This window comes from Lutjanus erythropterus, chromosome 13 (genome assembly GCF_056507025.1).
Source record: "Lutjanus erythropterus isolate fLutEry1 chromosome 13, fLutEry1.hap2, whole genome shotgun sequence".
NCBI lineage: Eukaryota > Metazoa > Chordata > Actinopteri > Lutjaniformes > Lutjanidae > Lutjanus > Lutjanus erythropterus.
In genome coordinates this window covers 15,324,248-15,350,395 of record NC_139329.1, presented here as the reverse complement: position 1 = coordinate 15,350,395, position 26,148 = coordinate 15,324,248, and the positions used below count along the sequence as shown (strand labels likewise).

The following is a 26,148-nucleotide window of genomic DNA, read 5'->3' as shown; positions in this document are numbered from 1 at the left end:
CTTAGCCTGTCCTAGGTGGCAGTAGAAGACAAAGTTGATCCATGTGTGTACCACATTTGGTGCCCAGTGTGTATTTGTGTGTGCTGATGTGCATGTGAGAGCTGCCTTTTTAATATTCTGCTCACCCTCTCCCAGTCTTTCAGAGGCTCCTTTGCTTTTGCTGTCAGTAGGGGTGTAAATGGTCAGTGTGAATAGCACATGCCATCCAGCTCCACAAAAGGTATCTATGGCGTCAGCGTCAAGTGACCACTGTGGGCTGCTGTTGACTTGACTTCTTCTTGAATTTAAATGGGATATTCCTAACACAGTCTAAGTTTTTAACATTTTTACCTGCAGTATTCTTTAATTTGTAGCATCATTTTGATAATTTGCTTGCTCTGTCAAGCATTCAAATTATTAATCATATATAACCTCTAGGCTGCATTTTCTTTTTTCTTTTTTTATGTGGTGGTTTTGTAATCATTAAACCCTCGATGTGGTCCTCTCAGATTACCCAGGGGATTTCCAGGTTGCCTCAGCCCCTCCACAAATAAACACTCCTATCAGTAAGAGGAAAAAAAGGGGGAGCTAGAGTGCTAGAGGAAAGAAAAAGATGAAGCTCGGAGAGGGACAAGGAGAAAAGAGCTGTGGGGCCCAGACTGTTCCCGGCTACATGGTGAGGTCAGGGGCAGCTGGTCCAGACAAAAGATTGCATGCGTGTGGGTAGGTGGACCCCAGTTCACTGAACTGGAACCAGAGAGCTTCAAGCGGGCACACCTGATACCTGCCCCTCCTACCGCTTTTGCTGCTAAAACCAAAATTAATGGGTGAAAAAAAAAAATCCAGGGCAGATCTTTCAGTAAATCATGATTCTGTCCTCCTTTAGCTTTTCTCTATTCCGTGTCTATCAGTGCTCAGTTCTGCTACCTCTATGAAACCGCAGTAATTTTACGCTGTGTAAAATGTAAATAAAAACATAATGCAGTGATTTTGCAAATACTCATGTATATTCAATTGAAAAACAATACAAATACAACATGTTTAATTTTCAAACCGATTGACTTCATTGTTTTTTTGGAGACATACATTCATTCTTAATTTGATGCCTGCAACATGTCCTAAAAAAGTTGGCTCAGGGACATGTTAACCACATCACCTTTTCTTTTAACAACACTCAGGTTTGAAAGTGAATTTCTTTCCCATTCTGGCTTGATGTACAACTTCAGGTGCTCAGCAGTCTGGAGTCTCTACTGTAGTATTTTGTGCTTCATAACGCACCACACATTTTCAAATGGAGACATGTCTTGACCACGGGACGGGCAGTCTAGTACCCAAACTCTTGTACTACTATCCTGTATGTACCATTCAGCATTAATGAAGCCTTCATAGATGTGACATTTAGTCATGCCATAAGCACTGACACACCCACATACCATCAGAGATTCTGGCTTTTGAAGTTACCATTGGTAGCAGTCTGGATAGTCCTCCTTTCTTCCATTTATTTTGGAACATGTTGCAGGCATCAAATTCAGAATGAGTGTATATTTCCAAGAACAGCTTTGATCATTTTGCCCATGAAATCTTGAATCTTGTTTTTGTATTGGATTTAATTGAATACAGTCAAATTGCATTCAGTTTTTTTTCCCATTTCACACATTGTCCCAACCTTTTGGGAATTGAGGTTTGTATTAGAAATATGCTCTATTTTGAAATAGAAGAGACAGATAAACATTCCCTATCACAAACCAAGGTAATATAAATAATATAAGTCTAATTAAATAATAATGATTCTGGCTAAAGCTGAGGTAGAAAGAATCCCTCATATGAGGAATTCACCCTCATCTGAGATATAAAGCATGTCTTTAAACTATGCAACACAACACTAGGTGTCTGTACCAAAAATTAATTAGGCTGGTTTGTGCTATTTTATTGCAGCGCTTTAGGAAAAAGATGCTGTATAAAAAGTAGCGATGTCCATGCCAGTGGGAAGGATAATGAAGCCAAGGTTTTGAATAAGCTTGTCCCTTGCTGCAGCTGACACCTGATCCCGCCCGGCCGTAACCCTGATGGGGTTTGTTTGTGACTCACAAATGATTCTCATGACGCCCATCCACCGGTGAATAACCGAAAGTTACCTCCCTCTGTAATCCTGACACAAATACAATACAGATAAAACTAGCTGAGTGCTATTTAGAGTTTGCCAAGTGGGAGCATATGAGTGAATAATGCATTATTGGACTGTCATGAGCCAGTGTTGTTTCATACACTTCTAATGACGGCACTTTTGCAGAAGGAAATTGTTTGATTTAGTTTTTCGTAGTAAAAAAAAATGGGCCATCATTAATAAGTAACAGAAATGAAGAAAATCATGATGAAAAGAAAAAGTTTTCCAGCGACTTGAAGTAGCATGGTTCAGTACAGGGGCATTCTGGGAAATAGCAAGTTTTCTTGTGCAATTCAACAAAAATGCACCCAGATACAGTTGATACAAAACTATTATTGCAGTCAAAACGTGTTGAAGCATGTCTGGGTGTGTGATTGCCATATTGGTTCAGATATACTTAGAGCTTGTTGCTCCTTTACGTCCACCCACACCACTCCTCCTCCTCCTCCTCCTCTGTCTCCATAATTGAAACTATCAAGTGGTCTACTCAGAAGTGTAACTCAAGTGTTGCTCCTCTTTACTTAAAGATAAATCTGTGTAAAGTATGGCAAGTGAGATGTGCAATAACACACATAAAGACAAAAGCCTACACACAGTAATTTCTACTTTGATGATCATCACCAATCCAGGTAGGTCATCAGAAAATGGGTCAGTCTTTTCAGAGAATAAAAATATAATAATATTTTATTATTGTAATATAACATTTATTTTATAGAAATATTAAGATTACAGTGAAAAAAAATATGCCTCAACAGGAATAGATGCATATGCGTGAGGCTAGCTACTTAAACTTCTGCTTCCACTCTTTCACTCCTAAATTTTTGATGCCATTTTGTCTTTTTCAATAGTTGACGCTTTGTGTTTCTGTTTCTTCTGTAAGGATCACATTTGAGCAGACTTGGTAATGCAATCCTTCAGTAGCCCCGACAAGACTCTGTGGAGATAAAACATGGCCATAGTGCCATGGTTAATGTTAAACCAGATCTTCATATATCATTTTTTGGTTGTTTGTTTTTACTTTAACAGAGATGCGTTGAATCTCTTGAAGACATCTCCTGTTCCCAAAGCAACCCCGGCCGTGGTTGCCCCGGCTGCCCCGGCTGCCCCGACTCCTGTCCCCACCCCGGCTACGGCCCCTCCACCCCCAGGCAGCAGACCCAACATACCTCCTCTCTCTGTACCAGGAAAACCAGGAGCACCGGTGAGCACTCCTCACACTGTATTTCTCTCTCACACACAAACACACTTACATACCACAGTGTCTGTTTGGTGGTAGTGCTAAAATAGAGATAACAGAGAGCTGCAAGCTTTGGTTTGTGTCAAAGCCCAGATCGGACTAATGAATGCACATCTTGAGTATTCCACGGCCGAATTTGGCATCTTAACTCTTTTAGTTTTGTCTCTTTTTCTATGTGATTTCTATAGCGTGTTGGTAGTGATAGTTTTTGGTGTTACAGGCCTGTACTCACCTATTGGATGACTTGGCTCAGTTTCTTTTGGTATGCCTGTGTAACACCACAAGCATCATAACCATATGTCTGATTGATGTTTTTATGTCAAAAACTGGATCCATAAATAACCTGACGCATACTTTTCTTTTTACAAAATCAATTAGTCATTCTGAACTAATCATTAACTCATTGTAACACGCTTGTCAGTAAGATCTTTACATTGTTAACCCCATGCATCTATTGAATGATGGCAGCTGAGAGATGACTTGACTATTACTCTTTGGTGTCTCCCAGGTTTTTCCTGTTGCCTCTCACAAAATGTCCTTTTCTCCTCATTCAATTATTTACCTCTGTTTTCCTCCATTTGTTCTCCTCAGGGCACTTTCACAGAGATCCCAGCCTCAAACGTCCGCCGTGTGATCGCTCAAAGACTAACGCAATCGAAGACCACCATCCCCCACGCATACGCCTCTGTCGACTGTGACATGGCTGCTGTCATTAACCTCCGCAAAGACCTGGCCAAAGGTAAAAAAAAACAAAACTCTAAGGAGTGTGTGAACTCATTAGCATGTACTTACATGCACATGTTGGTACCATGTCCTTCAGTCTGACACTAACATTGAGAGGGAAACTTTTCCATGAAGATGTGGATTTCAGGGTTTTCACATGACTGCTCATTTGACAAAGAGGACAGTTATATTACATGTCCTCTCTGTCAGGGCAGTCATGTACATCTGGTTCAAACCAACACACTCACTCACCTCTACCATTTCACACATGATTTCCTGTTCAGATAAGGAAAAATTAATAGTTACAGATATGTAAATATTGCACGTCTAAGAGTAACCTGGCATGGTTTGGGTGGCTGAGAGTTGACATGGTTTATGTGTTATAAAGTGGGTATAAATTGGGTGCACATGGCTGATTCATTTTTATTCGTTATGGCATCATGGAAACATCCATAACTGGCACTTATCAGATCTGCTCTTTCCTCACACCACACAGTACAAGAAGGATGATGATATCTTGATAAGCCACCCACATTTTGTCCTACATATAGATCATAACTCTAATTTGTAATTTCTCACCTTTAATTATAGTGTGGCTGAGTGCACTAGCATAAAATGGCTCACTACAGTCAATAACGCAATCAGCAAATGAGTTCAATTACAGAATTTGGGAGAAGTGGAAGCAGTTTTCATTCCTAACAGACTCATATAGTTGTTCCTTTGTGCTTGCAGGACAGTAAAGCACTTTACCAGAGTAATCATTTCTCTCTGGTTCAAAGTGTTTCAAATGGATTCTTTCGAGTGCTGGCTCTGTGGTGCACCTTTTGTAATAAATGACAGTATTCAAGATAAAAAAAGTTTTTGAAGACTCAGGAAAAGGATAAAAGGCCTCTGGAGAAAATGACATATGTGAGGGCAATTTAACCAAGCACAACAGTAATCCATACATTGTACCCAAAACTGAGTTGTCCTCACACAAAAAGGTAACATAAACAAACTCAACAGATTTTGTGTCCTCATTAAGGAATCGTATGAAGGGAAAGTTTTGAATAATCAGCCTAAATGTGATTATAAAACAATGCCTTTTTAGTACAGGCATTTTGTGAGGAAAAAGCAGTAAACCTTTCACAAATTACAACATAAAATCTGACAAATATATATTACTCATAGAAGTCTCCGGTTTAACATATATAATGTTCCAAAAGATCTTGTATACAAGAACACATAAATAGACTCTAATCCATATGAATGTTGGCGTTGAATAACATAAATTTAAAACGAAATAATTTCTATATCTCTTAAAATAGCACCTTTATATATATTTCAAAATATTCATGACTGACAAATTGGCACTAATCAACAGAAATGTTGGCCTTATTATTATGAGCAGAAACTGCATCCAACGGTGGATATCAAACAAGAAGACCTGCATAAATCAATTTTTTAACATGGGTGTCAATGGGAAATAGTTGCGTTGTCAGTGTCAGTATTTTTCAATACTTACACCCACTAAGATTTCTTAACACTTTTGATGTGTTATAAATGATGTCACTATTTATGAGACTAGAATATTTTAAACATTTTTGAGGGATCATGACATATAATGTCTGGGCTAAAGAGCTTGTAGGAATTGTATGGGTGGATTGATCCCAGTAGAGATTAAATAAGAAACACGGTACTAGCAGTCTTGGCAAGCTGCTCTTGACTTTCTCAGCTTCACTTCCCTACTTAACTGTCAGATAACCACAGTTTATTGTGCAACGGCCATCAGGATGTGTCTGTTAAAGGTGACGGGAGGTTTAGGGAAAGGGAACATTGTTCATATGTTTCTCCTTTTTTCTGCTTTTTACTACATTCAGCCAAAAAAAATATTTATCCATAACAGCTGCTTTTCACAAATTCCTAAAATGTAAGCTATGCTTACTTTGGAAAATAGCAAGACTGCCATGTCAATTTCCTATTTTTAAACATTTAGTTCAACACACTATCACATAATTGGCTTTATTTAGCTTAGCGTTGCTTAGCTGTCAAACAAACAGTAAATCTCTCTGGGTCCTGTCTCTGTGATGGAGGAAATGGGATGGTCATTCCAGACCTATTAGCGAGGTTGTGTGTGTACTGAGGGATTCTCTCTGCCCGGTTGTTTTTGCGGAGCCTCATTGTTCAGGAGCAGCGCGATTTCACGGTTAGCCCGTTAATCATCCCGCTCACAGCATTCATAACTGTCTGGTACTGCACTAATGGACACTAGTAAAAGTTGGCAGCGATGGCAGTCCTAGCCTGCCCGGCCCACTGGTGTCACACACACAGAGAAGGGAGTGGGCATACAGTCTCTGTGGAGTGGAGCAAATGCTACTGACTTGGTCATCTAGAGAGGGACTGATTCTGATCATCTGGAGTCTAGGTCAACAAGATACAAGAGATATGAGGGGTTTGTTTTTTATCCCATGATGGAATGTGTACTATCACTCACAGGTCTGGTACAGATTGCATGCTCATAGGCCCATTTGTTGTGCCCCATATCTGTCTTTGTCCCTACCCAGGCAGGTCAGATCACCTAATATTAGCTGTCATCTTACAGCCTCTTATTAGCTGCCATCTTAATAAGCAGAAATTAATTGTGTTGATTCTTATTAGAGGTCAAATTTGGCTCATGGACTGTTTCTTCTTTGTCTTTTCAGAACAAATCAAAGTGTCTGTTAATGACTTCATTATCAAGGCAGCTGCTGTTACACTTAAAGTAAGTATTGTTCAGATTCACCTCTGTTGTTGGTACTTTAACCCCTTTATCTTTATTTATACATGCCCTAACAATGTGTATATGTATAATACACACAGTTATTCAATGTATATGCTTACAAGTATCTTTAAGTCATGTAGTGTTTAAAGGGATAGTTCAGATTTTTTGAAGTGGTGTTGTTATGAGGTACTTATCGATAGTCCGTGTAGTAGATGCCAGTCTGCACACCACCTATTTGGAGAGCTACCAGCACAGAAGCTAAGCAATGAACTGCCGTTGACAGTGTCAGCAACAAAAGGTATTTGTGATACTTAAAAGAGGTCCTGAAAAATATCTGTAAGTGTCTGCTATATTCAGAATATCTTCCACCGCTTTACCCTATCATTATACAGACATTTCTGATGGGAAGTCTGTTATGTAAGCCAAATATTGCTCTCTTCAGACCAACCAAACTCCATATGCAAAATCAGTAATTTTACCTTGCAGATCATGGGAGTTGCCGGTCTACTGCATAAATAAAGTTGCAGAATAACACAAGAAAAGTAACAGGTCGAGACGGTGGTAGACCAGCAACTCTCAGTTTCTGCAAGGTAAAATGACTGATTTTGCCTATGGAGTTTTTAATTGATGTAATTTCTTCCTTTCTTTTTTTCCCCAAAATAAATGCTTTACAGAAATATACTGATCGATGATGATTTGAAGAATGTGCAAGGGGAAATGGATGTCCTCTGATAATGTAGTTATAGTAGCCAGGAATGTCTCAGCAGTATCTGATAAGAACAGCATTGCTTATCGTGTTCTTATCTTGATCATGCAATATTTTGTGCCTCACTGAATATGTGTTGGCCCTAAGCATTACCATGTGCCAGACATCAGACACTGTAGGAAGAAATGTATGAAACGCTGCTATACGAAGAGCATGCAGCAGCTGAGAAACCTGGCTGGTCTGTGCATGTGTTACAGTAAATGTGAGGAATGTGGAACAAAAAAGTGTACATTTCTCACTTAATGTGAGTGTAAAATGCCAAAGCACCACACAGCTCTCTCATAGTCCGGACACTATGTTTTACTGTTAGTGCAATGTTTCACATGGCCAAAAAGCCTCCATGGATTGCCCCTGCACTAAACTGATGTATTCGATTCACTTATGTAACACGGTAACAACAGAAATTGGCAAATGAAACTGTACTTTCCCTGTGGTCACCTGAGTACATCAGGAAGTGGCTTCTGAGGAAACGTTGGTTCACCTTTTTAATGAAATGGTTCTGTGTTCCACTTCATGTTTGTAGTCAGATTAAACTGCTCTGTTTTCATAGCCCAACAAATCAACAGATTTTTTTGTATAAAAAATAAATAATAATATGATTAAAAACCATCAGGTTATTAATGCATAGATAGATACAGTGTCTTTACTGATGCAGTTAATCTGTTTTTAGATTTGCGTGCCAGATAACAAGTGTATACATTCAACAGCAAATTGATTAATGATTTTTTTGACTGTTAATTGATTTATATGCATGCTACAGGTCGTATTACACATATTTTTATTGCTCCGCGCCAGCAAAACCCATTGCCAGAGGCATTATGTTTTCGGGCTGTCTGGCTGGCCACCCATCAGTCTGTGTGTGTGTTCCATTCTCATGAAGGTGACATCTCAAGAACGCCTTAAGGGAATTTCTTGAAATATGGGTCAAATTTCCAGTTGGACTAAAGAATGAAGTGATTATATTTTGGTGGTCAAATGTCAAGGGTACTATGACCTCAAGTCTGCCCCATTCTCATATTCTGCAAACATACTTGAAGCTCTCTGTCAGTGCTTTTCTCACTGGAAAATATTCACTGTAATCATACATTTCTGTATAGTGATAACTTCCATTTTATCACATAAATACATTGAATACCTTTTATTAGATTCCGTCCAAATCCTCGCTGTATATATTATATGAATCTGGACAGACATTGAAGTGAACAACAACTTTACTGGTTTGTGGAGACATACAACTGCAAAGTGAGAAATCTAAATGGTATTGTATCAGATTTGCTTCTCCACCCTCATGAGCTGCACAGAAGCACAATTTAACCAAAGTAGGAAGGCACGTTTTCTCTTTTTGTCTTCGTGAGTGATTGTGTTTTCCTGTTGTCCGTCCATCCAGCCCATTCTTGGCAAAACAGTATTTGAGGAATTTCTCAAACTTGGCACAAACAACTACTTTGACTCAGGGATGATCTGATTAGAATTTGGTGGTTGGAAGTCAAGGTCACTGTGACCTTACATATTTTTGAATTCTATTTATGGCAACATGACTGATAAAGGCATACAACTGCAAGGTGGTAATTCTAGTTCCCTGTTAATATCTCTCAGAACCTGGGATGACCTCTTACTTTTTATCGTAGGAGATGCCAGAGGTGAATGTGACCTGGTCTGGTGATGGACCCTGTGCTCTTGATTCAATCCACATTTCCATCGCAGTGGCAACTGACAAGGGCCTCATTACCCCCATCATCAAGGATGCTGCAAACAAAGGGGTCCAGGAGATCTCGGCTAATGCTAAGGTAAAAAAAATAAATAAATAAATACAGATCCATCAGAACACACATGTCCATCAGATCATGTAGAGTAGAAGAAGTAGTTTTCAGATCAGCTGGATACATCTATCGATAACTGATTATGTTTAGGATAGTTTGGTTTTTCGGTTGTTAGGTTGCAGGTCTCAGCTGTCACTGGCCACAGATGGAACACAAAGCAACAATGGTCAGCTCTTTCTCCTGCTCACAGTCTGCAGCTGGGACAGGCATTTATTTACAAGCACATAAATTTGCTCACAAAATCTAATATGCATATATAGTCACACTTGATGGAGCCTCACTCTCATTCTCATTATAGACACACACACAGATCCAAATAGATGAATTTCTTAAGATTAGGGTAATGAACATAATGTCTCTTACCAGCAGTGACCTGGTGTAATGTTCAAGGCTCATATGTCTCAGTGAAGATATTACATCTGATTCAACAGCTATTAGCAACAGACATGGAGAACTCATGACTGTTTCTATAAAACATAAAACAGTGTTGTCAAACTTCTTTTTAACTTAATGGCTATGTTCACACTGCAGGCAAAAGTGCCCCAAATGTTTTTTTTTGCTTGTACTTGTCTCAGGTCTGATATTTTGGATTCTAGTCTAATCTAATACATATACCCCTATACATCCTGAACTTTTTGATGAAATCTGTTTCTGTGAAGCCATTCACATTACCACTCCAGGATCTGACCCCACATCCAAACACACCTCAGTACAGACGCTACGTCTTTTGCTCCACAAAAAGTAAAAATCTAGCACTCTCTCTCTTTCAGGCCCAACAGCAGTAATGGTAGCAATGACAGTAACAGTTATGATAGTAGTTCTAGTGATGGTGGTTGAATTACTGTTAGTATCGTAGTATTTGTAGTAGTGACAGTACCCATTTCAGTCTGGTGGGAGTGAGAATATGCATTGTAATTTTTACAGAATAGAGACAATATGACTGCTAATGTCAGTGAGAGTCGCTGAAGGAGGGAGGGAGTGAGTGGGTGTGTAATTAGGCTTTAGACATGCTTCTGCTCAGATTCCAGCATTTATAACTATGCTGTAATGGCATAAATCCATGCAAATAGATGTGATTGCTTCAGCCTGTGAGGTGTTGTCTGTTTGTCTGGGCAGACGTCTTGGTGCACTAATGCTCTACTGTAAGTGTTAGCAAAACTAGCTGTGAATATGGTGTTTTTATGCTGATGGAAATGATGTGTTGTCTCAACATGCATGTAGATGAGTAATGTTCATGAAGAGATTGAAGTTTGGTGGGGCGCGCAGAACCTGCACCCTCAGCATTCATTTGAATGCTGCTGGTTTATACATCGTCAATCTCTGGGTGGCAGCAGAGAGCGACTGGCTCGATCTACATCTGATAATTAATACAGCAGAGTGAGATGTGTTGATAGCTGGAGTTTAGCTCATCAGCTGCTAGAATGGAGATATTAGATCCGCCAAGTCACTATAAACAACGTGTTTTGAGAGGAGAACGTTAGAAGAGAAGGTCAGAGTTAAAAGAACCTGATCAGCCCGACGACATAAAGCAACAACAATCAGAGGAAGATGATAAACTCTCTGAGGAGAACATGGTGACGGTGGAACTCACACTGGGACCAGGTGATCTTCATAGAGGTGAGCTGTGCTGGATAAATTATTCAGATCCTTTAGTTCAGTAAAAACACTAATACCACACTGTGAAAATACTCCACTACAAATAAAAGTCCTGCATTTAAAACCTTACTCATGTAAAGGTATGTAAACATTATCAGCTGTTATCAGTATGAAAAGTAAAAGTAACTGTGCAGTAAAATGCTGCCTGTCAGTGACTAGTAACTAGTAAGTAGAACTATAAAGTAATATAATATGGATGTAATTTGAAATTCGCCTTAGGTAATATACTTGAGTAAATGTACTTAATTACATTTCCCCACTGGACAAAACAGAAGCTGGATGTGTGGTTTTGGTCTTTTACAAACGTTTAAATAGTTGCTGTTTTGTGAAGAAAAGTGGGTGACACATCTTAAAGCAGGTCCTTTAAATAAACCTGTCAAAAACATTTAACCACTGAGAAAGTCTCTGAGAAATTTAAATCTCTCAGGGAGAATTAACATGCAGAAAGTGTGTTTTAAACCACAAGATGGCAATTTTTAGTTAATTTATTTATTTATTCCTAAATCTTATTTTCTAATAGGTTTTAGTGTGTTTATAATTCTCTTTCATTGCCTGAAGTTTTGTGGTATCAGATTTCTTTCATACTTACTGAAGTACTTTTAGCTGACTTAGTCTTTCATCATAAATTGTAAAATAAAATAGAATTATTATAAAGGATTTGAGCAAATTTAAGTACCTTACCTTAACTAGGTAAGTTCCATTAGGTTATAAAACCTGTTCATTTAGTTCTGCAAGTATAAATAAATGCCCTTTTCATATATTAAAATACACTGGTGCGATACCTTAATATGTTTGCCTGATTTTTGCTATAACCCCCCCCCCCCCGGAGAAAAATGTAAACCACCACCACCACCACCATTCATACTACAAATTCCACAATGCACTGCAACAGCTGCTGCACAAGTCAAGACATGTGCATCAACCTCTCCTCCCGCTGGTTTAATGACACACTGATCAGTGGTCAGCAGATGAATGTATCGGTCAGCGCTTTTACAGTGACACTTGAGCTAACGCCCAGAATAAATGTCCAAATGAAAAGTGGACTTCGAAATCAGGGGCTTTCAAAGCAGGTGGGAGGCAGAGTACTTGTTTGTTGACATCGGAGGTAAACCTGTGTGCCTTGTTTGTGGAGCTAATGTGACCATAATTAAAGAATATAACATAAGACGGCACTGTGAGACATACTATCAGGACAAGTACAAAAACCTGGACATGCAGCAGAAGCTACAGAAGGCAGAAGAGTTTAAAAAGAGTCTGGTGTCACAGCAGGCTAAGTTCACAAAAGCAAAGTCACAAAGTGAAGCTGCCGCGAAAGCTAGTTTTCTAGTGGCAGAAGAAATAGCCAAATCAGCCTAAATCAGCCCGGCCATTTACGGAGGGAGAGTTTTTGAAGCGTTGCATGATTAAAGTGTGCAGAGTCTTGTGTCCAGACAAAAAGCAAGCATTTTCAAATGTAAGCCTCAGCAGAAATACTGTTGCTGATCAGATATGTGAGCTGAAATATTCTCATGTTGCTTTATATTATTGTTGAGGAAAAAGTTCTCTGACCTCTGACTTAAACCTTCAAAATGTGCCTTGCCACCCACTGTTATTCATAGTTGCGACACATCCTTGAGTGAAATTCACTTTTGCAAGTCCTCATTGGGCTCAAATTAAAAATCAACATGTAGTTTGAATGAAGCACACGGAGGTCACTGCTGGCTATTGATGTGATGGAGTGGAACATCCGACTGCTTTTGTACTTAAAGCTCTTATCTCAAATGTGCCCACATATCTAACTGCATCTCATGATTTTGTGAGTCATTTTCTACTTTCTGGTGTGGTTGTGTCCCAGCATTAACCTTTGTGCAAATTTCCATTTGAGTAAAGTTCATTTTGATTAAAGTTGCGGTGGACACCCAGGGGTTTCAACCTGAGTAAGAGAAATAGCTTGGAAAAAGATGAATAGTATGTATGAATAATGTAGCCTGTACAGATTATAACGCTCATACTTGATCAGTGATACAACTGTGTATGTTTAGAGAATTGCTGGAATGCTTCTTATTGAAGGTCTGATGGATTCTCAACTGGAGACCATCAAGGTAGTTTGTTATTTATTGACAGACGACTTGTGTTTTCTCCAAGGTTGTCACTCTCATTCATGCACTTAGAGAACATGAATTCACTGAACCTGGTTGCAGTAATATGTTAGATTTCATTGCCAGATGTCTCATCTTCCCTTCTGGGTGTTTATAATTCCCTTTCTCCATTTTAGCAATGCACAGTCTGATTTCCATTTGTCCTAGTGCTTGCTCATTTTCTTGAACATGATATTTGAAAATTGACCCAACGGGTCTGAATGGTATAAAGCTATGACTGAAAGGCTTTTGTCACTTCAGGAGAATTGTTCTGCCCAAGGAGTTTGTCCAGTATAGAAGAATGTTGTGGATAGTTTGCTAGTTAGGATGGACGAGGTGGCCGTGGCTCAAGTGGTAGAGCGGGTCGTCCATTAGTCTCTCGATACCAGACAACTGAAGATCTTGCCATCTACTGATCATCTAGGGATTTTTAAATGCAAGATGTTTGTGTCATTGATCAAAGTTACACCCCTTACATTTTTTTCAAGAACAGGTCTTACCTGAAATAATGCTGTCTCCCCATTCTCCTCAGTAGTAAGCACACAACTTCACACAACCCAAATACAAAGGGCTGCGCTAAACACTTTGGATTGGTTCTGCAAATGTGGTTTTTTTTTTCTTTTTTTTTCTTTTTTCTGGGAGATTGTCCTCAGTCTCTTTTAAGTGAAGCTTAACTTACTTGTCAGTCTAGTCATCCACTAATCACAAGGTCAAAAGAGTCCTTGGCAAGACAACAAACCTCAAACTGCTCCTGCTGGTAGGACCAGCATCCTGCATGGTAACTCTCCACCATCAGTGTTGAGTATGTGTGTGAATGAGCACTTTGCATAAAAGCACAATATAAATGCAACCTTTTACAAGGTTTCATATCCAGCAGAATGTGTATAACATTGTGGCATTAATTTGAAATTTTATCAGGAAAATATGTGCATTTCGTCTTCTCAGCTTTTAAGATCCTAGCAGCATGGCTCTGGGGATGGCATTGTCTGTCACTCATTTGGCACAACACTTTGGTCCAGATAGAAAAATCTCAACAACTCAAAAAAAGAAAGGAAAGAAAGAAAAGCATGTCTGTGACATATTGCACAGATATCAACATTGAGGCTGTTGTGAAAGGTGTGATTTCACTGATATGGTGTCAGGGTCAGCATATCATTTTCACTATGTATTTCTAAAGAAAACTGAGCAGGTCAAACAGGATTAACATTTATTAAACAGTCTAAAACTGACTATGTTTTATTCAGAAATCTGAATTGGAACAGCCAGACTGCAACAACTTTTTCTTCAAAATAAATAAGATTTAAAATATTTTTTTTTTCTTCAACAATAACAAAGGAAAACAAGAATATTTCAGCTCAGAATATTTAAGCTCACATATCTGGGTGGGGGTTACATTTGAAAATGCTTGCTTTTTGTCTGCACACAAGATATCGCACACTTTAATCATGCAACCCTCAATGCTACTGCATTTGGCATAAAAATATGCTCATATAATAACATTACAAACCCATGTTAGGTACAGATGAACATATTGACCTGCTCAATTTAACATTAAGGCCAAAACGCACTTCAATAGAAAAGTAAACTGTAGCTTCTATGGCGCACTGCAGGCTTCAGATTTAAAATTTAACACCACAGAACCAGCAGTATTTTAGGAAAAGGTTGAACTGCACACTGACACACACTGAGGAGATGAAGAGGAGAGACAGAGTCTGGACTCTTCATCATGACTTACAATAATGCAGCAATTAAATATTTAAAAGTACACAAATCAGACTTGGAGTAAAAAAATTTGCGCACCACAGAAGTGTACATTAATGATCTCTCTCTCTCTCTCTCCCTCTCTCTCTCTCTCTCTCTCTCTCTCTCCCTCTCTCTCTCTCTCTCTCTCTCTCTCTCTGCTGTGGGTCAGCCTTATTTTTACTTTTACCTGGTTTCAGGTGGAGCTGCAGCTCCATCAGCACTCACTCATCTCCCTCCTCATATACTTGTGTTTCTTTGCACTGAGTCAGTCGTCTAAACAGACAAACCTGTTTACATTGTCGTTTGACAGAAACTCACGTCTTTGCGACTGCAAGCTGATTTATTTCTGGAGTTGCGTGGCAGCTGACGCAGTGCATTGTGGGACTTGTAGTATGAGTGGTGGGAGTGCTATTTACCGACGGGCAATTCATAATAGACACGTGAAATTATCTCACGGGCCGTATATAATTGAATCGCGGGCCAGATGTGGCCCACGGGCCTTGAGTTTGACACATGCTCTAGATCAAGCATAGCTGTAGTTGTGCTGCCATGCTGTGTGGCTGCTCTAATCTGATTATATAGGTTCCAAAATATAAACCCACAGGTTTCCTGATGCACACACACAGCTCCAGCAGCCAGTAGCTGTTACTGTTGTCAAGTCAAATTTTAGTTGTTTTTTAATTTGTAGATATTGTTTTGTGCTGTTTTATTCCTTGGTTGATTTAATGGACTACTGTCATGCAAATGAAACAGACAGTGCTTCACTGATAACGTTCAGAGTATAAAGGAGTTAGTCAATTCTGTGCATGCATTTCTCTGACAGTAAGCTAAACAGTTTGACTGACATGTAATCTTTCCATAGGCACTTGCTCAGAAGGCTCGAGATGGGAAACTTCTACCTGAGGAATACCAGGGAGGCTCATTCAGGTAAAACTAAGACGCACATCATATCTTGGGTAAATTAGAGGTGTATGGAAAGTCATAACAATCTAAACCTTAATGCTATTTTCCAGTCTTTTCTCTATGATCTTTGGTATAACTGTCAATTTTCTCAATTCAATAAACTGACTTTTCATGTGTGAGAACAGTGGCCCTTTAATTTCTAACACCTAATTCTATTTCACAATTTCCTTTGTGGCTCAGTGATAAGATAGCGATCATAAATTTCCGCTATTATGACTTAAATCCGGTTTTACAGATAGTCAATACATTATGCATATTCTACATTTTGTGTGGGCCTGAACTGAATGTGGTTTTGGGCGACAAGTCCCATCAGTTACTGTGCCATCAATTGCAGAAAAGTGGAAGGGAGGCTTTTCAACTCATTAGAATTAATGGTGTCATTTAGACATAAATGGGGTTTCTGTGTCAGGCAGGAGCGATGAATTCCTATGGAGATGCAGCGCTCTTTGTCCTCCTGAGGATATATGTGTACACCCTTCGTCTATTCCTTTTTCCATCCCCCTGAGCTAGAATTCTCATTAAGGCAAACTGCAAAATGCCCCCGGGTCAATCTTGCTCACCATAAGCAACATTTAGGAAGAGATTTGCAGGCTGGTCCTGCTGTATTAATCTTTACTGATCAATTTTGTAAAATAAGTTGTTCACAGCTAATTATATTTATGTACTCAATTCATCGTCTCATTTTTTATTCAGTCACTCTTACAGGAAATGTCCTCTTTTGCATCTTGGAGCTGGTTTTAGAGCCGCCATTATGTCCGCTTAGTTAATTTTTATGCATTTTCTCCCCTGCTGAGCTTGACTAATGATGTAATATGTGCACTGTCTCTTCTCTCTTCTCTCTGTCCCTATTTCTCTCTGTGGCAGTATATCTAACCTGGGGATGTACGGTATCAGTGGCTTCAGCGCCGTGATCAACCCTCCTCAGGCGTGCATCCTCGCCGTTGGGACCTCAAGGTCCGAGCTGCGACTGTGCGAGGAGGACCAGACCCTGCGCACCCAGCAGCTGATGACAGTTACACTGTCCAGCGACGGACGGCTGGTGGATGACGAATTAGCCTCGCGGTTTCTTGATAAATTCCGTGCCAACCTAGAGCAACCGCAACGCATGGCCCTAGCCTGACAAAACAAAGTGAGATAGCTGTGTGAAAGTGAACGCAAGAAATACCTCCATGACAAAGCCTGTCTCTTGCTTTCACAAGTAAAAAGCTCTTAAAAGATTGATTCCCGTTCGTCCTTGGATTAAGGCTTAAAACGTAGGCTTGTACATAGTGTAAACGTCTGTTTGTGGCTTGCTTCTGACAGATAATCACCAGGCTTTGTGATGGAGGAGTTAAACTAGGCTCCTGCTAGAGTGACAGCAGATTCTAGCAGTGGTGCCAAACATTACCAAGACAGAAGTTGCATGGCAGGGTGCATCCCACACACTGTAATCAGGCTGGTTGTTGTATTTGTGTATATATAAAGTGGTTATTCTAGTTCTATTTTTCAGTCTCACTGCATCTACTCTATAAATACACATACAAACGATGCTGTAAAAAACCCTGTGTTAATTGTTAAAGATATTTATTACTGAACATCAGTGGCACTTCTGTTTCTAATGAATGAACCTTTTGCTGTTGTTACAAAATTCAGTCATTTCATATGAATATGTTTTACCTTATTTAAAACAGATGTTGTGACATCCATGAAAACTAATCTTGCAAGTGCATACAAAATAAATACAATCATTTAGTTTTGGTTTAGATGCCAATAAAACACATTGTTCAACCTTAAAATGTCTGTGTGCATCATTAAAACGTGTTTCTCCCCACCTTCATGATGTTGCACAGCTACCAGGGCAACCACAGATGTGTGTGTGTGTCTGTTTCTGTTTAATTAGAATCTAAAGAGATTACATAATAATCATTTCATAGAAGCCAATTAGGATAATTTGCTGGGCCGAGTATACAGGTCAGCCTCTGCTGGCAGATGTTTATCTTTGCTGTAAGCGTGGGCAGAACAGCTGTTTACATATGTATCAGCAGCAGTCAAGCAGGGCTTATCCCAGATATACATAAGCAGGGTCTGGTATTGTTTCTGTATGAAATGAAGGGAGGAGCTGGGGAAATGGGGAAAATTGTGATCAAGAAAAGACTTTCTCTTGTCTCCAGCTCAGATTTCCATTTTATACACCGCATACTGCTACAAGAGTTGCATCTACAATGAGAATATGGGTGCCGTTGATGCAGTTTGACAGGTCAAAATCCTGCATTAAGATGTGTTTGAATTCATGGCTCTTCTGTATGTGCTGCAGTACCTATGTTTTCTACATTTTTACTTGCAATTGCAAATGATCTAAAGTGGATTGTGGATTATAAACGTAGCAATGGACTAGAGGTACAGGAACTGCATTAATATTTAATTTTATCTTGGCCAGGGCTGTAGTGATAATCAGTGTCTGATAGTAATTCAAATAAAAGTCCTTTTCCCGACTATTGTGGTGGGGTTTTGCAATGCTAAATGCACCTAACCAACCACTTTTCAATGACTGAGGTAAGGACATTATGTTCTTTGGTTGCTGTGGTATCAGATAGACATGTGTGCATTCTACACTGAGGAGGGAGACACACAGTCAGGTGACGGGGGGGCATACAGGCAATTGGCACAGCCCAGCTGTTTCCTACAGTATGCCCACTGTTCAGCCTTTTACAGACACACACACCTTCCACAGTGTTAGTTGCCACGGTGATGTAAGGTCCACTCAAATAAAAAGTGTTGAGGATAAAAACGGTGCCCTTTAACATTTAAGCTTGAGTCATAATCACCATACAACAATGTGGAGAAGAGTCAGTGCTGTGCACATGCAGTTTTTTGTTTCTCTGCCATTGTTTTTTTGATTTGACCATGACATGTTACTCACTATGAAATATGATGTTCTTAGACAGTATTAGACTCTTTGTTAGACCTGTATTAGACTTTATTAGAGGGTCATTAGGGACCCATTACAACAAAACTACTGTAAACTCAAGTGAAATCACATATGTGCTACTTCTCTAAGGTGTGTCTCAAGCATTACTTTTATCATTCATACCTTTTTTGAATGTTTAGCCAACATTTGCTGTTTTTATATTTGAAAATCATTCCATTTTGTAAGTTATTACAGCACATTGGAGGCCATATTCCATCATATGACCTCCTCCTCTCAGCCTCAGCCAGACGTATCCCTCTGTTGCAGTTATCTCTGAATATAAATGTGTCATTGCTTTGTGAGTTGTGCACATAATCCAACCTCTGTATTGCACAAGTGTTTATCTGTGTGCACAACTTCACCAGCTGCTGGGGAGAGATACAGTAGCTTCAGGGATCAACCTGAGATCAATTCGAAAGCAGAAATTGACACAACTGCTTAAGAAGGCAAAACCAATGTGTGAACTGCCATCAAAGCACATAAAAAAATCAAACGGTTACATGGCAGGAAGTGAACATAAATGTGTGTGTATACAGAGTGTGTGTGTAAATATTTTTGTGTTTTTTAACACCCATATATGAGATGGCAGATGAGCAGCACCCTGACAGGAAAACAGTGTTAAAATGCTCAAAGCAAGTGATAACCATTCACAATTCACAATTTCTTAGAAACGTTTATGAGTTGTCTCATGTTTTTCCATACCTCCCAGCCTCATGAGATAAAGCCTCCTTGTGTTATTCTTATGCAATATACTTCAGGCTAATATTTATGATGAAATAGCCTATTCTTGCTTTGATGCAATCCCCTTTTTCTTTTTTGATGTGCCCTTGGTTCTTACTGTATGTCAATATGGTGAAATCATGTTCCTTTATTAGAACTTCCCTCTGGATCACATTTTGCTATCAGCTTGACAACTGCTGCAACTGTTAAGCAAAGCAATTGAACAATGCCTCTCCAAATATCAGCTCTGCAAAATGCACCAAAACAGATTCTGACATTTCCTCTGCTTTCCTGTCACAGCCTGACATTTACTGCTCTGACTGCCACCCGCCAATCTCTGCCCAGCAATCTTGTTATGTGTAACAGCTGGATAAGAATGGCGCCAGACAGAAGGCATCAGATTTGTTCCCACTGAGGTTTTGATGAACTGTGTTAGGGTCTTGAAGATGGTGCGGGGGCTCGGAGGCTGGTGTGTAGGTCAGACTCATGGACACACAGCATGGTGCAGAGTGATGGAGGCAGTTGCTATGGAGACCAAAGTGGGTGAGTGTGCACTTGTGTTGTGCTCATGTTTGGACGTCCTTCAGATGTGTCGCATGATGAATGCATCAGTCCAAATAGCAGAAGTGTTCAGAATGACTCAATTCCACGTCTGAGGGGTTTCGACTGCATATTCAACGTGATGCTGGAAGCACCTCTTGATTGAGAAAAAATAACACTGGATTAGGGTGTGTGGTGCAGTCTGCAGCCCACCCTATTCCCAAGCCTCGATCCAGCCCCTCCCAGTCCTCCCAGGCTGTATCAAAGCGTGGAACCATTTATGTATTATCAGGCCTTCAAAGCAAATCAAATGGATTGTGAATGGAGCTCTCAAGGAAGGTAGTGTGTTTGAGGATACAATACTGATCAATGATGAATCATTTGCCCACTTCTGAAAGGAACTCGATGGTTGTATGATCCAGTAACAAACCATTTTAGTCAGTTTTTGTTCTGAGATTTTTGCCACTCAGGAGTCTCTCCCTGTCTCTTTCTCTGGTCTCACACTCACAGAGAGACACATTTTTCCCTGTGTGAACAGGCTTTGTGGATGATCACCAGGGTTGGTGAGAGGCTTGCTCTCACCCACATTATCTCACGCTCAAGTTTGTTCAACCATTGTTGACAGGATTTCCTCTGGTCTCTGCGTTTTCCCTTACTACCAGCACTTCTCTATTCAGTCATCTTTTAACTGGGATGCAGACTTTGCTCGTAAAGCCTGCTGTGAAATTTCCACTTCATACTTCCATTTCCTTCTTCTGTCTGAGCTATACTCCATTTAGACCTTTAGGTTGTTTCTCAGAAACGTAAGGCATCCTGTTTTAAAGGAAACACATGTAAACTAATCAGAAACCGAGTGGCAACTGCAACCTTTGAGATTACTCTCGTTTATCATCAACCATGCTGCTGACTGAGAGTACAACTCAGATTGGGGATGACACAGGACATTCCAGATGGCTATACAGTACTCTGTGACACTCACTGTCCAAACACGCCCGCTCTGCTGTCCCAGCACCCAAACACAAGCGAGGCCCTTGCTTTGTTGTCGTTGCACAAAGCCCAGCCTTTTGAAGCACTCCAGTCATGCTCCCATGACGCCAGGGCAGCTCATTCAGCCTGAGACACTGCAGGGTGAGGTAAAGCTCATCTATTGGTCAAAGATACACAACAAGGACACACTCCCAACAACCTCTGTCACCTTCTCAGAGACCTTCAGAGCAGGCAGCAACATGGATAGATTTCTGAAATCATCTCAGTACTTTGAATTAACAGCAAGCACCCAAAAAGAGCACCGGGCTCTGAAGTTCATTTGACACTGTGGCCAAACTGTGCAATGACAATGTCACGTGATGCTCTACAGCCCATAGACTTACATTGAGAAAGAAGCTACTGTAAAACAAATATTGTTTTTAGTGTCACACCCCAGCTAAATGACTTGTGTCAATGCCAGAATTTGATTCAGTCAGTCCAATAACATTTGGAAAGTCTCAAAGAGCCATACAATTAAATCACTTTATCCTATTCAAGTTAGCGGGGGCTAAATCCAAAGTTAGGCGCTGGGCCTAAGGAGGTCTCTACTGAGGTTGGTCTATCAGCGTTAAAGCTCTGGCACAGAAATGGACAGAGGCCCATCTACAATCCTGTGTCTTGTTCTTCTAAGTATAGCTATGCCTAAGGGTGTTGAATTGACCCATCACTAAGTTACTGTCGCTATGCCTGTCAAACTTTCTATTAAGTTTGGTAAAAGTGGTGGTATCTAATACAAGTTTGGCTGGACGTGATGTTACAGCAGGAAATAAACTGGGATTAGTTATCTGGACATGCTTACATTCATATACAGATAAAGACAAAGTTAAATGCATCCATCACGTGCTCTTGTGTTTTAGGTTTTTGAAAGACTGCAAAAAAGACCCCAACCTCCAAACAAATGAAACACTGAGCTCTTCTTCAAGCCCAGTGCTTCATTGCTTCAACCTGTAGAGAAATGCAGAGCTTGACAGGCCTGCGATGCTCTAGTTACATTTGCTATGAATGGACAGTTGCTGTTCCAGTTTGGAGGCAGGGCTTAGCCAAAGTTCCTCCACCTTCCACTGGACCACCATGGGACAGATTGTCATAAACTGCTAAAGTATAAGACTGTGAAGATAAGTAATTAGAAAGGTCACATCCAGTGACATGACTTTTTCCCTCCAAAAGCTAAAGTCAGCTTCTGAAACTATGATGCCCGTGTGTTTTTGTACACTGATGTAGTTACAAAGCAACAGATCTTGCTCATTATTTCACTTTCCAGCTGATAAAAGAACCAGGAGGTGCTGGAAAAACAACTTAAGGTAAGATTATGTTACAGGAGACAGCAGTGGTGTTATTAATGATGTATATTGCATGAGACAAGACATGTGACTGAGTGGTTTAACACAAAACTACATCACATGTGTAATTCATGACACAAAACAAACAGGATCAAATAATTATTAGTCTGGCCATTGATTACTGTCCATATTTTTTCTGAAGTAAAGGGTCATGGTGGTCCACAGTAAGGGGAGGGACTCTATTGTCAGATCAAGAAACAAACATCTGTCTAAAGAAGTTCAAGAGTTCACATGTTCTTCCTTATGTGGATCAGATTAAGATGTGTGAAAATGTAATGGTCTTTGCCACTATCTGATATTTACACACCACTAGCTGTACACCCTGCAGTTCTCATCATTACACCACATCTGGACAAATGCTGATGTTTAGACTGAATGGTGGATTTCATCTCGCTGCTCTGTACGTATATGGACATCTTACAGACTCTTCTAGCCGCATTCCAGTGACTGCGCTGGTCGGAGGGAAAAAGGCACGTTGCCTGACAGGAATGCTGAGGAGTTGCCATTAGTCAGCCATTACCACAAGGATTCCCAACCACAAGGGCGTTTGACGAGAGCGTATGTGTGTGTCCTCACTGAGTAACCATCATGGAACTTTCTATTGGCTGACTCAGCAGTCTAATGTTTAATTTAGGGTTAAGTCATGCCCAGTATACAGCTGTTCACCACCGGTGTTTTTCTTTTTTTGTGCTGCTGTTATGTCATACAGCAAAGCTAGCCATATAATAACCCTGGAGACTCAGTTTACTGGTTATTATCAGGCTAGTCTGGCTACAAATAGGCTGTATCCTTGTCTTTTTTACATCTTCTTTACAAACCACTTCACACATAAAGCAGAAATATGGGCCATTAGGTCAAGTTCATGTTCACAAAAGCTTTTTAGTTCAACTCAGGTTAAAAAGTTTCTTTAACGTCTATACACTTGCAGTGATTGAGCATTTTGTGCATTCCATTGTGCTCAAGTGTTGACCAAACTGAAATACTTGCCTACATGGGACAGTCTGTGTTCAGTTGTTTGACAAGAGATTTATCAAACACAGCAAATGTTACATATTGACCAAACTACTCATTAAAGGACTGGATTGTCTTTGCAGTTTGTGTCAATGTTATTTTTCTAGAGAGAGAAACTAGGACATACATTGTTCCGAGAGGGAAATGAGGAACTCAGGCTGGGCGCTCATTTGTCTTCAGGGTCTCTCTGTCAATTTGTGTCTTTCTTTCATTATCTTATCTATCTGGATTTCAATTTCACTTTGTCAGTTATTATTATTAGATTGGACAATATCTTACTTTTAATCAGACATATCGAATAAAATGGATTAACAACAGGAAAGGGTGAGGCAAAAGTTGTATGTGTAGCAGGTGTCATACACAGGGGAAATTTTAATGTCTTACATGAAAAAAAACAAAGCACCAAAAACAACCTTACATGGTTTTACAAATATGCTTGTTTCTTTGCTGTTATTGCCTCAGATACGCATAAACAAGTGTCACTATGGCAATAGCTAAAACAGGAAGTGGTGTGTTGCATCTGTAGGGCATGAGGTGTGAATCATTCTAACACTCAGTTTTATTTTTAAACTTTGAGTGAAAACATGGGTGGGTGTGACCTCGGTGTACAGAAAAACATATAGGTGTCTGTGTGAAATCATGGCAAGCAGTGTGAAATCATTCATTCGTGATATGGTCTCCAAACTAAAACCAACATTTCTCTAATTAAACATTTACCCAAATGTCATAAATGTGTGTTATTCATAATCACTTGTGAAACCACTTAGCCTATTGCTGTTATCAGTGGTTGGCCCCAAACCGGAGGTCAGTAAAGGCTAAGGGAAGTCGAGGAGTTTGTTCTAATGATCCACTGGGAGTACATTGTTCTCCAAGTCTCCAGCATTGTTCTACAGTGACTTCCACTCAGTCCTATTTCAGTCTTTGTGTTCAGGTGTATTCTGGTATTTTTAGCCATGTTAGCACCGTGGCTCTAGGGATGGCAATGTCAGTCTTTTTGCCCAGACTGAAATTTCCCAACAGCTTTTGCTCGCATTCATGGTTCCCAGAAAATTAATCATGATGACATTAGTAATCTCTTGACTTCCCCACCACATGGCTAATACTTCTGTTTTTAGTCTTAATTTAGTGCCATCATCAGGTCAGTTTGTCCATTAGCTGTCTTGTAAGTACGCAACATAAACAGTGCAACTGAACTTACAACTGCTCCTGATTATTGTAGCTCAAAATGGTCAGTTTTGGTCAACTCTGCTTTTTCATTAATTGACCTCTTTAATAAATTGTTTTAAGAGAGATGATTTATGTTTATGACAGATAGGCAAATCCCCCAAAATCTTAAATATCTACATTTCCAAAATGTAAAGATCACTTCATCACCTTCCTTGACTCTCACAATATGTCACTGATGAGCTGATACAGTGCCTCTCCCACCCATCTACATGCCATCTGGTTGTACAATTTCAAATCTTTGTCAAATTTAAGGTCTTCAGTTGTGTATGGGCTTGGCAAACAAACAGTAGTTTATGTTGGGTCATTCCTAGACAATGGAGCCAGCTTGAATAGATCTTCACCACACCATTTTCTGCTGAACAAGTCCTTCTCTGTAGATTTTAGCAGCTTCCACATGTTTTCCAAAGCTTTTCTGTGCTTTATACATTCTAAAATCTGCTTGAATTAAATATTAGGCAATTAAATCAATCCTGTTGTTTATATCCCAGTTCTTCCATGCATTGGAGTTACTGACCAATCTGTGGCATGCGTGCAAATGATCTCTACTTTATAACTACATACTTGAAAAACTAATTTCCATCTGCCTCAACTTTACTTTGCAAAGTAGCAAGCAACCTAAGCCACAAAACGGACATGGTGAACGTGGTGGGACCAGCATGTTAGTTTTGTTATTTTCAGCATGTTGTCAGCAAAGAGTTCAAGGAACAACTGTGCAAAAGTGCAGCCATACGTACTCACTAGCACAGCTGTAGACTAGCCTTGTTTGTTTACACTTCCTGTGTTTCCCAGCTGAAGCGTGATTGAGAAGCATATGTTTTTTCTTGTTTCTACGGGTTATCTGTGTTTGTTTTACCCTTTACCCCAAATATCCCTGTTTGTTCCACCCTGACGAAGGCTATCTAAGCTGAAAATCCTGTGATTTAAATGCCATGAGCTGTTTGAGTGAATGTGCTCAACTGAAGGGTCAGTTGAAGTGCTGTCCCCATGACTACAAATTTACCATTAGATTGTCTTTGTGGTTTGTTGGTAAGGAAGTCACAGAATGAAAGACCAATCATGCTTTCTTATCACAGTTGTTTATTTGGGACATTACACAATATATGCAAACAGCAAGAGGTACGTTGTTGTCACCAGGGAGATTCCAGAAACCTGAGATGACTCCATCCATCACATGGTGAACTGAAATGTTAAACTCGAGGTTAGAATGGAGTTTCTCATGATGGAAGTGGAAAATATGGAAGTGTTGCAGATAGCATCGAGCATGGTTCTATATTAGGGGGCTCCTTAGCTCGAAGCGTAACTGGAACTGATTTTCATGACCATGTTTTTTGACATTCCTATGTACAGTAGGCAGAGAATTGAGTAAGTTGCTTTTTGCTGGTGCCTTTGCATCCTTTGTCAGTGCAATCAGTGCAAGTAAAAACAGATA

The 26,148-nt window shown here is 39.9% G+C and overlaps 1 protein-coding gene across 1 annotated transcript in view; it reads left to right on the top strand.

The window, feature by feature from the left end:
* Nucleotides 1–17,683, top strand: part of pdhx (pyruvate dehydrogenase complex component X) — a 43,581-nt gene extending 25,898 nt beyond the window's left edge. Inside the window, exons 6-11 of the mRNA XM_084733802.1 lie at nucleotides 3,170–3,344; nucleotides 3,972–4,119; nucleotides 6,785–6,843; nucleotides 9,238–9,396; nucleotides 15,808–15,872; nucleotides 16,773–17,683. Coding sequence (XP_084589928.1) covers nucleotides 3,170–3,344; nucleotides 3,972–4,119; nucleotides 6,785–6,843; nucleotides 9,238–9,396; nucleotides 15,808–15,872; nucleotides 16,773–17,028 — 862 coding nt within the window. The 3' untranslated portion in view covers nucleotides 17,029–17,683. The remainder of the gene's footprint in view (nucleotides 1–3,169; nucleotides 3,345–3,971; nucleotides 4,120–6,784; nucleotides 6,844–9,237; nucleotides 9,397–15,807; nucleotides 15,873–16,772) is intronic.
* Nucleotides 17,684–26,148: the final 8,465 nt, after the last annotated feature.